Raw genomic sequence first — 15597 nt, forward strand, 5'->3', positions numbered from 1 at the left:
TTGAAACATTTAATCTGTATCAAGGTTATTAAAGTTAACTCTAACCCCAACCAAACCTGAAACAATGAACTCAAGAAAAGAAGAAAAATTAAACAACAAATTCAAAATTAAATGTTAAAAAAGTAACATAAGAACTAAAACTGCAACTATCATTCATTGCTTCGGAATGAACTACAACCATGAAATAGTTTTAGATTTGGTTTTTAATGCTTGTTCTAGATTTGATGAATGGAATGGCCCTAAATTTTGTAAAATTGGACACTATGAGCCACGGCTCAGGTCGGAGACGAGACCTTCTCTGTGTAATATGAACAGTAATATGAACAGGGAATAGGTATGTTTAATTTAAAGAACATTAATTGTAATTGTATTGTCACTGTACTGAATTGTCAAGTAATTTGCATGTGCTAACTGAAAAAGAACTGAAAAAGTAAGTAAAATATATTGATAGACTATAATGCGACACATAAGTGAAGATGAATATACTGTGAGGTCTTGATCTGTCGTTCAGCAGCAGAAACACAAACAGCTGACCAGTGTGCTGTAAAAGTTTCTTCTTTATTTCAGCAAAACACACAAATATACAGTCGATGTTGTAGGATTTCATTACAAAATATATTCTACTTTTTACCAAGACTTTCAAAACCAAGAAGTCAAAACTAGAAGCCTGATCTACAAACACATGAACAATAATCATAAACATAAATAATGTAAAAAGTATATGAATGACAATAAGGTGGAATACAACATTAGCATGAAAACTCAACCATCGTGATCTAGTGGAAAACTTTTGCACTTTTAAACGTATGTTCATCAGGATGTTTGTGACAATCTGATGCTTGTGTTTCCTGATTTTTGCTTAAATCTGGACAGAATTCCTGACGTGTTTCGGTGCATCTGTCATTTTAAAGATTTAAAAAGCCATTTAAATGATTATTGTGGATTTTGTACAATATTATCATCAACAGCAACATAAAATCACACATTCCGTACAGTGGAGGATTATGGGGCAACGTTAAACCGCAAGTTTTTTTTTTTACCTCAGTGTTTCTGTCTTGTTTTCCAGCACAAATATCTTTTAAAATCAAGATTAATTTAATGGAGATGCAAAATGACTGAAGATATTAAGACTTGCTTTCTGAATGAAAATGAAGCGAGTTTGTGCTTAAAGGTGCTTAGGTGCAGATGTCACGCGTTTTTTTATGCCGAAGCGTTTTTTGTGACATCCAGCAAACATCTCCTCACTATCCGCTAGCTGCCTGTCCCCTGAACACACTGTAAAGAAGCGCGGTCTCTGTAGACAGCCCAGGTTCCACTAACAGCAACAAAAACAAACTGGCCCAGCCTGGACCACGAAACATAACAAACAGTGTTCCAGCCAATCACCGACAGGAGTGATTTGGGGGTGGTGTGGGGGGGTTAGTGCGCGTGCACATGAAGGGGGGTGGGGGGGGGGGGTGGAGGAGAGAGATGCATGAAGAGGGAAGTTAGCTAGAGGAGAGATGTCCTAGACAACGACAACGATTAACATTAGAATTATATTCTCTTGAATTGTGATATGGCCGACACACGACCAAAGAGACAACGTTCCGATGAACAAATAGCAAAGAAGAGGGAAAAGGAAAAGGAGCGTGCAAAGTCCCGGATTTACATTGGAAAAGCCTGTTTCAGGAAGCACGAAGTGGGGGGGGGGGGTTTGTTCGAGCTAGCCTCCGTTTTGTTTGACAATACATCGAATGTCAACAAGAAGTGACGTCCCCCAACATCACTGAGAGCAGCTTTAAAACAAGAACAAATATCTGCCAATGGACTCAGAAAAATAAACTTAATTCAAAGGGAAAACCAGAGGATTATACTCCATTGGCAGATATTTGTTCTTAATTTCTTCATAATCTCTCTTCATTGTGATGATTTTTTCAGTAAGCAAGTCTTAATATCTTCAGTCACTTTGCTATTCCAGGAAATGTATCTTGATGTAAGAATGTTTAGATGTTTGTGCTGGAAAACGAGACAGAAACACTGAGGAAGAACATCATGTTTGTACAGACGTGACGCTTGTGTGCTGTTAAAGCACTTCCATGAATCATTCAGTAAAAACCAGATCATTATTAGAGCTGTAAAGAGTCTAAATGAGCTGGAACTATTTTAACTGGCGGATGCACGTCTGCTGATGGAGTTTACTCACGAAAACAGGATGAAAATGACCAGCTTTATTGTGTTCTAGCTCATGTTGATCATCTCGTATTTGTCCTTCAGGCTGCTGTCCTCGTCTTCCTCCTCATCCTCCTCTTCCTCGGGTTCTTCGAGAGGTTTGTCATTGTGTTTAGGGTGATGAAGCTCGATCAACAGAAAGTAGATCACAGCTCCGACGACCCCCCCCACCAGCGGCCCGGCAACAGGGATCCACCACCAGTAATCTGCAGTGCTGCACACACACACACACACACACACACACACACACACACACACACACACACACACACACACACAACCATCACAATATATCACATGTGATTCTGCAGCATCTTTAAAATCACAGATAAAGCAGCACTTATTCATTTCATCAGCCATCAGAACTACATTTGATGTATCCTCAGTTAAAAAGGATTATAAATCATGTTTTCATTTAAACCTGGTGTTTCGCACGGGTTTCTGTGAGGGTTAGACTCAGTAATAAATAGAATCAATAGGATTCTATGAGATGAACTTACTAATATAGTCAAACAAATGTGTGTGTGTGAGATAGAGATAATGTGATTCTGCATCCAGTCACATTTAAATCTCTTGAGTGCATGTGATATTATGTAATGAGCTGATCTATAGGGGTGTGACAGTGAGGGAATATTCCCACCGGTTAATCGACTAACACTAGTAAAACTGGAATACCGGGCGTTGGCGTTTTTCCCTCTTTTGCACCTCACATTTAAATAGCTAATTAGCCTCAGTGTAAATCATAACAGTGCGGAGCAGAGCGAGCGTTTTCAGTGAATTCCCATGGAAGTTGAGTGCTAACACACACACACACACACACACACACACACACTCGCTCCGCACCAGTGGACACGTTCCGTTACTAATGCCCGTGTGCATTTTACTTTCGCTTTTGAATTAGCGCCAATTCAGGTGCAGTTGCTTGAATGATGGGTTTATTATTATTCTGAATGAAAAACACAACAGAACGACAAACTCGCTTAAATAGACGCTTTTCCATTTCGCTCTGTAACCAAATCTTCCGCCATCGTCTTGACAGTGAATAGTGAGGCAGAGTGAGGTGAGATCTGACTCCGGCTGCGACCATGTTCAGTTTTAACTGCAGTGTCTGTTCACTAAATTATTTTTATTACTATGACAAATCAAAACGATGGTGGGGGCGGAGCCACGGTGGGCAAGTGAATTAACCGGTGATGCTAATGAACACCGACTATAGCAGCAAGCCTACTGATCAATCAAGGTTAGTGTGTGTGTGTGTGTGTGTGTGTCTGAGTGTGTAAGTATGTGTGTGTGTGAGAATGTGTGTGTGTGAGTGTGTGTGTGTGTGTGTGTGTGTGTGTGTCAGTGTGTGTGTGTGTGTGTGTGTGTGTGTGTGTGTGTGTGTGTGTGTGTGTGTGTGTGAGTGTGTGTGTGTGTGAGAGTGTGAGTTAATTAGACCGTCTGTGTAACCAGTCTGTGTTTAACCAGTCTGTGTATCCAGTCTGTGTATCCAGTCTGTGTGTAACCAGTCTGTGTGTAACCAGTCTGTGTGTAACCAGTCTGTGTGTAACCAGTCTGTGTAACCAGTCTGTGTGTAACCAGTCTGTGTGTAACCAGTCTGTGTGTAACCAGTCTGTGTAACCAGTCTGTGTGTAACCAGTCTGTGTATCCAGTCTGTGTGTAACCAGTCTGTGTAAAGTGTGTGTGCAGTTACACACCTGAACACCTCCATCCCCCACCCGGCCACAGCAGTGAAGAGTCTCGGGCCGAGGTCTCGCGCGGGGTTCAGGGGGTATCCGCAGTTCAGGCCCATCGACACACTGATGCCCAGCAGGATCAGGCCCACGGCCAGCGGCTCCACGCCTCTAGGGGCGCCGATGTTCCTCCCGTCCACGATGGCCAGAATACAGAGAACCAGCATTCCCGTTCCCACCACCTGACAGACGGAGCTCAGGTCAGTCACGCCAGCCGGAGACAAGTTTACGAAACACTTGTTAATTAGAAGGATCTGAATCAGGTCACCGGTTCAAACCGGATTGTTGTGTTTTTGGTTAGAAACGTTGAGCTGATCCATGTGCTTTAGTCAGGTCTGGGTTACTGCGGTCAGTCTGTGCCGTCAAACACTCACTGAATGTGTTGATTCAGACCCGGACTGGGTTCAGACTGACCTGATCCACGAATCCACCCAGGACGGTCAGGTGTCTCCCTGGATACGAGGCGAAGATGTGTCCTGTGGCGTTGATCCCCGTCACCGAGAGGATCCCGCTGGTGAACTCCATGAAGGCATCTGAACACGCAAACACACACGCATTAATCAGATCCGAAACACACGGGGAACCGCTGGATTCCACCAAACTCACCGTAATACAGTCCGAACACTGCGGCGGCCCCGACGAACGCCCCGAGCATCTGCGCCATCACATAGATGGGAAACTTCCAGATCTTCAGCTTCCCCAGAATCACCATTGCCAGGGACACGGCCGGGTTGAGGTGACCGCCTGACACAACAAACATTAATAGCTCACACTGTGAAATACAGAATCATTAAAAAAAATTTTTTTTTATTAAAATAAAAAACATATGGGTAAATCCATCAGCCATCTTTTCTGAATTAACAAGGCGTGTTGTTTGTCTGTGCTTGATACTAAAATCTGTTTTGTACCTTTAATATTGACATCCACCATAATAACACAGATGGTAAAAAGAAAGACATGATGTCTACAGTGTATGTCCATCTGCTATACACACACACACACACACACACACACACACACATTAGACCCTATACGACTAAGCTACTGAAAGAGATGCTTCCAGAGGTCACAGATCCTCTTCTTAATATCATTAATTCATCTTTGTCTCTAGGATATACGTACCAAAAACGTTTAAGCTGGCTATGATTAAACCGCTTATTTAAAAAACGCAACTTGATCCTATAGAATTAGTCAATTACAGGCCGATCTCGAATCTACCCTTTCTGTCAAAGACACTAGAAAAGGCAGTATCTTCACAACTGTGTTCCTTTTTAGAAAGAAATGATATCTGTGAGGATTTCCAGTCAGGATTTAGACTGTACCATAGTACCGAGACAGCTCTCATTAGAGTCACAAATGATCTGCTCTTATCATCCGATCGTGGTTGTATCTCTCTATTAGTGTTACTCGATCTTAGTGCTGCATTTGACACTATCGTCCATAACATTCTTTTAAATAGACTCAAAAATTATGTTATTAAATCATATCTGACCATTATCAGTTTGTAGCAGTAAATGAAGAGATGTCTCATCGATCAATCACAAGTTCAGTATGGCGTACCACAAGGCTCAGTACTAGGACCGCTGCTGTTCACTCTGTACATGCTACCATTAGGAGATATCATTAGGAAGCATGGCATTAGTTTTCACTGTTATGCTGATGATACTCAGCTCTATATTTCTTCACGCCCTGACGAAACTTACCAATTCACAAAATTAACGGAATGCATGGCTGATATAAAGACTTGGATGACTAGTAATTTCCTACTACTTAATTATGAAAAAACAGATATTCTAATTATTGGACAAAAAACGTCCTCACGTAATAACCTAGAATACTGTCTAACACTTGATGGCTGCTCTGTTAAGTCTTCGTCGTCGGTTAGGAACCTGGGTGTGTGTGTGTGTGTGTGTGTGCTCTTTGATACCAATCTTTCATTTGAAAGTCACGTGTCTAGTATCTGTAAAACCGCATTTTTCCATCTTAAAAATATATCTAAATTACGCCATATGCTCTCATTGACAAATGCGGAACAGTTAGTTCATGCGTTCATGACCTCAAGGCTAGATTATTGTAATGCTCTACTGGGTGGTTGCCCTGCACGCTTAATAAACAAACTACAGCTGGTCCAAAACGCAGCAGCTCGAGTTCTTACCAGAACCAGGAAGTATGACCATATTAGCCCGATTCTGTCAACACTGCACTGGCTCCCTATTAAACATCGTATACATTTTAAAATATTGCTGATTACTTACAAAGCACTAAATGGTTTAGCTCCGCAGTACTTGAGCGAGCTCTTAACGCATTATAGTCCTTCACGTCTATTGCGATCTCAAAATTCTGGCCAGTTGATAATACCTAGGATATCAAAATCGACTGCTGGCGGTAGATCCTTTTCCTATTTAGCACCAAAACTCTGGAACAGTCTTCCTAACATTGTCCGGGAAGCAGACACACTCTGTCAGTTCAAAGCCAGATTAAAGACACATCTCTTTGACCTAGCATTCACATAACACACTATAGACTTCTATAATTCAATGTTAGGCTGCATAGATTAGGTCAGCCGGAACCGGGAACACTTCCCATAAATCCTGATGTACTCGTTACATCATAAGAAGAATGGTGTCTACGCTAATATTAGTCTCTCTGTTTATCCCGAGGTTTACCGCAGTCCGCCGGATCTGGGCCGACACTATGTTGCTGTCTGGGCTGAGCGACTGAGCCTGGTTTCTCCCAAGGTTCTTTCTCCATCCTGTCACTGTCGCCTCTGGCTTCAATAACACTTAATATTCAATAATATTATTGATCTGACTGTATGAGAACTGAACTGAGCTGACGATGACATCATTTTTTGCAGAACTGCTCTATAGATTAAATGAACTAATTTAATAATTGATGATCTTTACAATGAAACTGAATCAACACTGAACTGACTTCAGCTGAACAACAGCCGAAATGCATCATTTTCCTGTTACACTCACACACACACACACACACACACACACACACACACACACACACACACACACACACACACACACTCACTCACACAGTAAGATCAATGAATGCGCCCTGATGCTCCAGGCGCTGTATGACCTCAAAAGCAGCCGAGAGGAACGTTTATTCAAGCCTGGCAGATCAAATCAATGTGTCAATCACAGAGAAACATCACAGTCGTCTCACCTGACAGAGATTCATCTAGACACAAACAGAACCAAACAACCGTCAACTCATGTGGACCAACAGGATTTATAGATCCGTTCTGGGAAATCCAATGATCAGATGGTGTTATTCCGGCTCACGTGTGTGTCCATGACAACAACCCCACGACATCATACACTACAAACATGAGGCTCTTCCTCTGTGTTCCTATTTTTCAGCAGAAACATCTAAACATTATAATTGACTCCATTGGCAGATATTTGTTCTTGTTTTAAGCACAAACTCACTTCATTTTAATTCCGAAAACAAGACTTAATATCTTCAGCCATTGTTCTTCTCCAGTAAATGTATCTTGATATAAGAATGTTTAGATATCTGTGCTGGAAAATGAGACAGAAGCACTGAGGAAGAGCATCATGTTTTTATGTGTGTGTGTGTGTGTGTGTGTGTGTGTGTGTGTGTGTGTGTGTGTGTGTGTGTGTGTGAGATGTTACCTAACCTGTGGAAGCTGCTGTGTGTTTGGCGTGAGGTTGTGTGTATGTGTGTGATTTACCCGACACGCCGCCGGACACGTAGACACCCATCATGAGTCCAGTGCTGAAGCCGATGTGGACCGTCAGCGGCTCGCCGAGAGTGTTTCTGCTCAACACCGTCTGGGCCACCGACCCGCAGCCGAACAACTGACACACACACACACACACCACAGGGACAAAATCATCAGAAACCATACAACAACAATACATACTCAGATATCAATAGATTATTAGTTAAATACTTCTGTCAGTCTGTGTCAAATAAAGCTGTTTAATAAAGTTCTGTCTGAAGTGAACGAGCGGAGACTCACCACCAGCACGAAGGTCCCGAGGAACTCGGCCAGGAACTCTTTGAAGATGCTGTGTTTGATGGCGCAGTGATGCTTCATGATCGCGTGTGTGTGTGTGTCTGATGTGACTGAACACACACTCGACACGCCGCTGCATTAAAGCCTCTGATGGGACGGTCCGAACACACACACATCTATTGATCCGCCTCATTATAGAAGAGCAGCTCAATCTGAGCTAAACATGCACTACATCCACTGCAAACATCACTTCATTTATTCATACTTTTATTAATCACTGATGCATTAAACTGAAACAAAAGCGACAGTAGAGATTTATAATGTCACAAAAGATTCTATTTCAAATAAATGCTCTTCTTTTGAACTTTCTATTCATCAAAGAATCCTAAAGAATAAAATGCATCAGTTTCCACAGAAATCTGCAGCAGCTCAACTGTTTCCAACACTGATAATAATCATAAATGTTTCTTGATCATCAAATCCTCTTATTAGAATGATTTCTGAAGGATCATGTGACACTGAAGACTGGAGTAATGATGCTGAAAATTCAGCTTTGATCACAGGAATAAATTACACTTTACTGTATATTCACATAGAGAACAGATGATTTACATTGCAATAATATTTCACTGTTTTACTGTATTTTTGATCAAATAAATGAGCAGAAGAGACTCTTTCAGAAACATTAAAAATCGTACCGACCCCAAACCTTTGAACGTTATTCCTCACCCTCACCCTGACCCAACCATGACCCTCACCCTAACCCTACCATGACCCTCACCCTGACCCTGCCATGACCCTCACCCTGACCCTGATCCTACCATGACCCTCACCCTGACCCTGCCATGATCCTCACCCTGACCCTAACCCTACCATGACCCTCACCCTGACCCTGCCATGACCCTCACCCTGACCCTGCCTTGGTAAAGCACCATCTGAGGGGAGCACAATCAAAATATGCTTTATTAAAACATATGAACCATATTTATCTGTCAGTAAATTCTGATCAAACAGAATGATAAGGACTGTGAATGAATTCATGAATTAACCTGGTTAAACGATAAGTATAATAGAAATGTGGCAAGAGACACACATGAAAGATTAATAAACAGTTAATTTGCATCTAGTGTTGCTTCAGTCTCATTTTCATCTTCATCATCTTCATCATCAGCTGTAATCTGTAGTTTATTGGGTCTGTTGTTGCGCCTGAAAACATAGGTCAGAGCTCAGTCCTTGTGTGTGAGTGTGTGTGTGAGTGAGTGAGTGAGTGAGTGAGTGAGTGAGTGAGTGAGTGTGTGTGTAAGTGTGAGTTTGTGTGTGTGTGTGTGTGTGTGTGTGTGTGACTCACCTGAGTCCACAGAGCTCGGTGTGCAGCTGCTCGTTCTGCTCCTGCTGCTCCTCCAGGTCTCTCTGCAGCTTCTTCTTGCTGTTCTCCAGCCTCTCCATCTCCTCCTCGGCCTCGTCCAGCTGACGCTTCAGTGTTCTCAGACGCAGTGCCAGCTGTAAACACACGCGTGCAGTGAGTGTGTGTTAGTGACACTTCAGTGCTCTCAGACGCAGTGCCAGCTGTAAACACACGCGTGCAGTGAGTGTGTGTTAGTGACGCTTCAGTGTTCTCAGACGCAGTGCCAGCTGTAAACACACGCGTGCAGTGAGTGTGTGTTAGTGACGCTTCAGTGTTCTCAGACGCAGTGCCAGCTGTAAACACACGCGTGCAGTGAGTGTGTTAGTGACGCTTCACTGTTCTCAGACGCAGTGCCAGCTGTAAACACACGTGTGCAGTGAGTGTGTGTTAGTGACGCTTCAGTGTTCTCAGATGCAGTGCCAGCTGTAAACACACGTGTGCAGTGAGTGTGTTAGTGACCCTTCAGTGTTCTCAGACGCAGTGCCAGCTGTAAACACACGTGTGCAGTGAGTGTGTGTTAGTGATGCTTCAGTGCTCTCAGACGCAGTGCCAGCTGTAAACACACGCGTGCAGTGAGTGTGTGTTAGTGATGCTTCAGTGCTCTCAGACGCAGTGCCAGCTGTAAACACACGCGTGCAGTGAGTGTGTGTTAGTGATGCTTCAGTGCTCTCAGACGCAGTGCCAGCTGTAAACACACACGTGCAGTGAGTGTGTTAGTGACGCTTCAGTGTTCTCAGACGCAGTGCCAGCTGTAAACACACGCGTGCAGGGAGTGTGTGTTAGTGATGCTTCAGTGCTCTCAGACGCAGTGCCAGCTGTAAACACACGCGTGCAGTGAGTGTGTGTTAGTGACGCTTCAGTGTTCTCAGACGCAGTCCCAGCTGTAAACACACGCGTGCAGTGAGTGTGTTAGTGACGCTTCAGTGCTCTCAGACGCAGTGCCAGCTGTAAACAAACGCGTGCAGTGAGTGTGTGTTAGTGACGCTTCAGTGTTCTTAGACGCAGTGCCAGCTGTAAACACACGCGTGCAGTGAGTGTGTTAGTGACGCTTCAGTGCTCTCAGACGCAGTGCCAGCTGTAAACACACACGTGCAGTGAGTGTGTTAGTGACGCTTCAGTGTTCATAGACGCAGTGCCAGCTGTAAACACACGCGTGCAGTGAGTGTGTGTTAGTGACGCTTCAGTGCTCTCAGACGCAGTGCCAGCTGTAAACACACACGTGCAGTGAGTGTGTTAGTGACGCTTCAGTGTTCTCAGACGCAGTGCCAGCTGTAAACACACGCGTGCAGTGAGTGTGTTAGTGACGCTTCAGTGCTCTCAGACGCAGTGCCAGCTGTAAACAAACGCGTGCAGTGAGTATGTGTTAGTGACGCTTCAGTGTTCTCAGACGCAGTAACAGCTGTAAACACACGCGTGCAGTGAGTGTGTTAGTGACGCTTCAGTGCTCTCAGACGCAGTGCCAGCTGTAAACAAACGCGTGCAGTGAGTGTGTGTTAGTGACGCTTCAGTGTTCTTAGACGCAGTTCCAGCTGTAAACACACGCGTGCAGTGAGTGTGTTAGTGACGCTTCAGTGCTCTCAGACGCAGTGCCAGCTGTAAACACACACGTGCAGTGAGTGTGTTAGTGACGCTTCAGTGTTCTCAGACGCAGTGCCAGCTGTAAACACACGCGTGCAGTGAGTGTGTTAGTGACGCTTCAGTGCTCTCAGACGCAGTGCCAGCTGTAAACACACACGTGCAGTGAGTGTGTTAGTGACGCTTCAGTGTTCTCAGACGCAGTGCCAGCTGTAAACACACGCGTGCAGTGAGTGTGTGTTAGTGACGCTTCAGTGCTCTCAGACGCAGTGCCAGCTGTAAACACACACGTGCAGTGAGTGTGTTAGTGACGCTTCAGTGCTCTCAGACGCAGTGCCAGCTGTAAACACACACGTGCAGTGAGTGTGTTAGTGACGCTTCAGTGTTCTCAGACGCAGTGCCAGCTGTAAACACACGCGTGCAGTGAGTGTGTTAGTGACGCTTCAGTGCTCTCAGACGCAGTGCCAGCTGTAAACACACACGTGCAGTGAGTGTGTTAGTGACGCTTCAGTGTTCTCAGACGCAGTGCCAGCTGTAAACACACGCGTGCAGTGAGTGTGTGTTAGTGACGCTTCAGTGCTCTCAGACGCAGTGCCAGCTGTAAACACACACGTGCAGTGAGTGTGTTAGTGACGCTTCAGTGCTCTCAGACGCAGTGCCAGCTGTAAACACACACGTGCAGTGAGTGTGTTAGTGACGCTTCAGTGTTCTCAGACGCAGTGCCAGCTGTAAACACACGCGTGCAGTGAGTGTGTTAGTGACGCTTCAGTGCTCTCAGACGCAGTGCCAGCTGTAAACAAACGCGTGCAGTGAGTGTGTGTTAATGACGCTTCAGTGTTCTCAGACGCAGTGCCAGCTGTAAACACACGCGTGCAGTGAGTGTGTTAGTGACGCTTCAGTGCTCTCAGACGCAGTGCCAGCTGTAAACAAACGCGTGCAGTGAGTGTGTGTTAGTGACGCTTCAGTGTTCTTAGACGCAGTGCCAGCTGTAAACACACGCGTGCAGTGAGTGTGTTAGTGACGCTTCAGTGCTCTCAGACGCAGTGCCAGCTGTAAACACACACGTGCAGTGAGTGTGTTAGTGACGCTTCAGTGTTCTCAGACGCAGTGCCAGCTGTAAACACACGCGTGCAGTGAGTGTGTGTTAGTGACGCTTCAGTGTTCTCAGATGCAGTGCCAGCTGTAAACACACGCGTGCAGTGAGTGTGTTAGTGACGCTTCAGTGTTCTCAGATGCAGTGCCAGCTGTAAACACACGCGTGCAGTGAGTGTGTGTTAGTGACGCTTCAGTGTTCTCAGATGCAGTGCCAGCTGTAAACACACGCGTGCAGTGAGTGTGTGTTAGTGACGCTTCAGTGTTCTCAGACGCAGTGCCAGTTGTAAACACACGTGTGCAGTGAGTGTGTGTTAGTGACGCTTCAGTGCTCTCAGGCGCAGTGCCAGCTGTAAACACACGTGTGCAGTGAGTGTGTGTTAGTGACGCTTCAGTGGTCTCAGACGCAGTGCTAGCTGTAAACACACGCGTGCAGTGAGTGTGTGTTAGTGACGCTTCAGTGTTCTCAGACGCAGTGCCAGCTGTAAACACACGTGTGCAGGGAGTGTGTGTTAGTGACGCTTCAGTGTTCTCAGACGCAGTGCCAGCTGTAAACACACACGTGCAGTGAGTGTGTTAGTAACGCTTCAGTGTTCTCAGACGCAGTGCCAGCTGTAAACACACGTGTGCAGTGAGTGTGTGTTAGTGACGCTTCAGTGTTCTCAGATGCAGTGCCAGCTGTAAACACACGTGTGCAGTGAGTGTGTGTTAGTGACGCTTCAGTGTTCTCAGACGCAGTGCCAGCTGTAAACACACACGTGCAGTGAGTGTGTTAGTGACGCTTCAGTGTTCTCAGACGCAGTGCCAGCTGTAAACACACGCGTGCAGTGAGTGTGTGTTAGTGATGCTACAGTGCTCTCAGACGCAGTACCAGCTGTAAACACACGCGTGCAGTGAGTGTGTGTTAGTGACGCTTCAGTGTTCTCAGACGCAGTGCCAGCTGTAAACACACGCGTGCAGTGAGTGTGTGTTAGTGACGCTTCAGTGTTCTTAGACGCAGTGCCAGCTGTAAACACACGCATGCAGTGAGTGTGTTAGTGACGCTTCAGTGCTCTCAGACGCAGTGCCAGCTGTAAACAAACGCGTGCAGTGAGTGTGTGTTAGTGACGCTTCAGTGTTCTTAGACGCAGTGCCAGCTGTAAACACACGCATGCAGTGAGTGTGTTAGTGACGCTTCAGTGCTCTCAGACGCAGTGCCAGCTGTAAACACACGTGCAGTGAGTGTGTTAGTGACGCTTCAGTGTTCTCAGACGCAGTGCCAGCTGTAAACACACACGTGCAGTGAGTGTGTTAGTGACGCTTCAGTGTTCTCAGACGCAGTGCCAGCTGTAAACACACGCGTGCAGTGAGTGTGTGTTAGTGACGCTTCAGTGCTCTCAGACGCAGTGCCAGCTGTAAACAAACGCGTGCAGTGAGTGTGTTAGTGACGCTTCAGTGTTCTCAGACGCAGTGCCAGCTGTAAACACACGCGTGCAGTGAGTGTGTTAGTGACGCTTCAGTGCTCTCAGATGCAGTGCCAGCTGTAAACACACGCGTGCAGTGAGTGTGTGTTAGTGACGCTTCAGTGTTCTCAGACGCAGTGCCAGTTGTAAACACACGTGTGCAGTGAGTGTGTGTTAGTGACGCTTCAGTGTTCTCAGACGCAGTGCCAGCTGTAAACACACGTGGGCAGTGAGTGTGTGTTAGTGACGCTTCAGTGTTCTCAAGACGCAGTGCCAGCTGTAAACACACGCGTGCAGTGAGTGTGTTAGTGACGCTTCAGTGCTCTCAGACGCAGTGCCAGCTGTAAACACACGCGTGCAGTGTGTGTTAGTGACGCTTCAGTGCTCTCAGGCGCAGTGCCAGCTGTAAACACACGTGTGCAGTGAGTGTGTGTTAGTGACGCTTCAGTGGTCTCAGACGCAGTGCTAGCTGTAAACACACGCGTGCAGTGAGTGTGTGTTAGTGACGCTTCAGTGTTCTCAGACGCAGTGCCAGCTGTAAACACACGCGTGCAGGGAGTGTGTGTTAGTGACGCTTCAGTGTTCTCAGACGCAGTGCCAGCTGTAAACACACGTGTGCAGTGAGTGTGTGTTAGTGACGCTTCAGTGGTCTCAGACGCAGTGCTAGCTGTAAACACACGCGTGCAGTGAGTGTGTGTTAGTGACGCTTCAGTGTTCTCAGACGCAGTGCCAGCTGTAAACACACGCGTGCAGGGAGTGTGTGTTAGTGACGCTTCAGTGTTCTCAGACGCAGTGCCAGCTGTAAACATACGCGTGCAGTGAGTGTGTGTTAGTGACGCTTCAGTGCTCTCAGACGCAGTGCCAGCTGTAAACACACGTGTGCAGTGAGTGTGTGTTAGTGACGCTTCAGTGCTCTCAGGCACAGTGCCAGCTGTAAACACACGTGTGCAGTGAGTGTGTGTTAGTGACGCTTCAGTGTTCTCAGACGCAGTGCCAGTTGTAAACACACGTGTGCAGTGAGTGTGTGTTAGTGACGCTTCAGTGTTCTCAGACGCAGTGCCAGCTGTAAACACACGCGTGCAGTGAGTGTGTTAGTGACGCTTCAGTGCTCTCAGACGCAGTGCCAGCTGTAAACACACGCGTGCAGTGTGTGTTAGTGACGCTTCAGTGCTCTCAGGCGCAGTGCCAGCTGTAAACACACGTGTGCAGTGAGTGTGTGTTAGTGACGCTTCAGTGGTCTCAGACGCAGTGCTAGCTGTAAACACACGCGTGCAGTGAGTGTGTGTTAGTGACGCTTCAGTGTTCTCAGACGCAGTGCCAGCTGTAAACACACGCGTGCAGGGAGTGTGTGTTAGTGACGCTTCAGTGTTCTCAGACGCAGTGCCAGCTGTAAACACACGTGTGCAGTGAGTGTGTGTTAGTGACGCTTCAGTGGTCTCAGACGCAGTGCTAGCTGTAAACACACGCGTGCAGTGAGTGTGTGTTAGTGACGCTTCAGTGTTCTCAGACGCAGTGCCAGCTGTAAACACACGCGTGCAGGGAGTGTGTGTTAGTGACGCTTCAGTGTTCTCAGACGCAGTGCCAGCTGTAAACATACGCGTGCAGTGAGTGTGTGTTAGTGACGCTTCAGTGCTCTCAGGCGCAGTGCCAGCTGTAAACACACGTGTGCAGTGAGTGTGTGTTAGTGACGCTTCAGTGTTCTCAGGCGCAGTGCCAGCTGTAAACACACGTGTGCAGTGAGTGTGTGTTAGTGACGCTTCAGTGTTCTCAGACACAGTGCCAGCTGTAAACACACGCGTGCAGTGAGTGTGTGTTAGTGACGCTTCAGTGTTCTCAGACCCAGTGCCAGCTGTAAACACACGTGTGCAATGAGTGTGTGTTAGTGACGCTTCAGTGTTCTCAGACACAGTGCCAGCTGTAAACACACGTGTGCAATGAGTGTGTGTTAGTGACGCTTCAGTGTTCGCAGGCGCCGTGCCAGCTGTAAACACACGTGTGCAGTGAGTGTGTGTTAGTGATGTCACTCTCTAAATTAACACAAGACAGACTAATGCACCCAAAAAACACTTAAATTTACTCTAAATTCATTGGGCTCCTTAAAAGGAGCCGCAGTCCCCATCATTCCTGCTCCTTCTG

At 46.2% G+C, this 15597-nt stretch overlaps 3 protein-coding genes across 13 annotated transcripts in view; 1 reads left to right on the forward strand and 2 right to left on the reverse strand.

Moving 5' to 3' along the window:
* Positions 1–549: 549 nt before the first annotated feature.
* On the reverse strand, positions 550–8085 carry aqp9a (aquaporin 9a). The gene is made up of 6 exons (XM_082160363.1): positions 7951–8085; positions 7660–7786; positions 4551–4688; positions 4359–4477; positions 3909–4126; positions 550–2425 (listed from the first exon to the last, which is right to left on the reverse strand). The coding sequence occupies exons 1-6, from the start codon at positions 8026–8028 to the stop codon at positions 2221–2223; spliced, it is 885 nt and encodes a 294-aa protein (XP_082016489.1). The 5' UTR covers positions 8029–8085; the 3' UTR covers positions 550–2220.
* Positions 7926–15597, forward strand: part of pclaf (PCNA clamp associated factor) — a 42431-nt gene continuing 34759 nt past the window's right edge. Inside the window, exon 1 of the mRNA XM_082160366.1 lies at positions 7926–7941. The gene's annotated coding sequence lies outside the window, so the exon portion shown is untranslated. The remainder of the gene's footprint in view (positions 7942–15597) is intronic.
* Positions 8090–15597, reverse strand: part of LOC309490990 (cingulin-like protein 1) — a 32803-nt gene continuing 25295 nt past the window's right edge. For 6 of the 11 annotated variants that reach the window (XM_082160351.1, XM_082160348.1, XM_082160350.1 and 3 more), the window contains 2 exons: positions 9296–9447; positions 8091–9153 (listed from right to left, as the gene is read on the reverse strand). In XM_082160351.1, the coding sequence (XP_082016477.1) occupies positions 9060–9153; positions 9296–9447 (246 nt within the window). In that variant the 3' untranslated portion in view covers positions 8091–9059. Of the gene's footprint in view, positions 9154–9295; positions 9448–15597 lie in introns of all 11 variants that reach the window. The other 5 variants (XM_082160344.1, XM_082160345.1, XM_082160347.1 and 2 more) reach the window with 4 other exon arrangements.

This window comes from Leuciscus leuciscus, assembly GCF_965113295.1.
Source record: "Leuciscus leuciscus genome assembly, chromosome: 25".
NCBI lineage: Eukaryota > Metazoa > Chordata > Actinopteri > Cypriniformes > Leuciscidae > Leuciscus > Leuciscus leuciscus.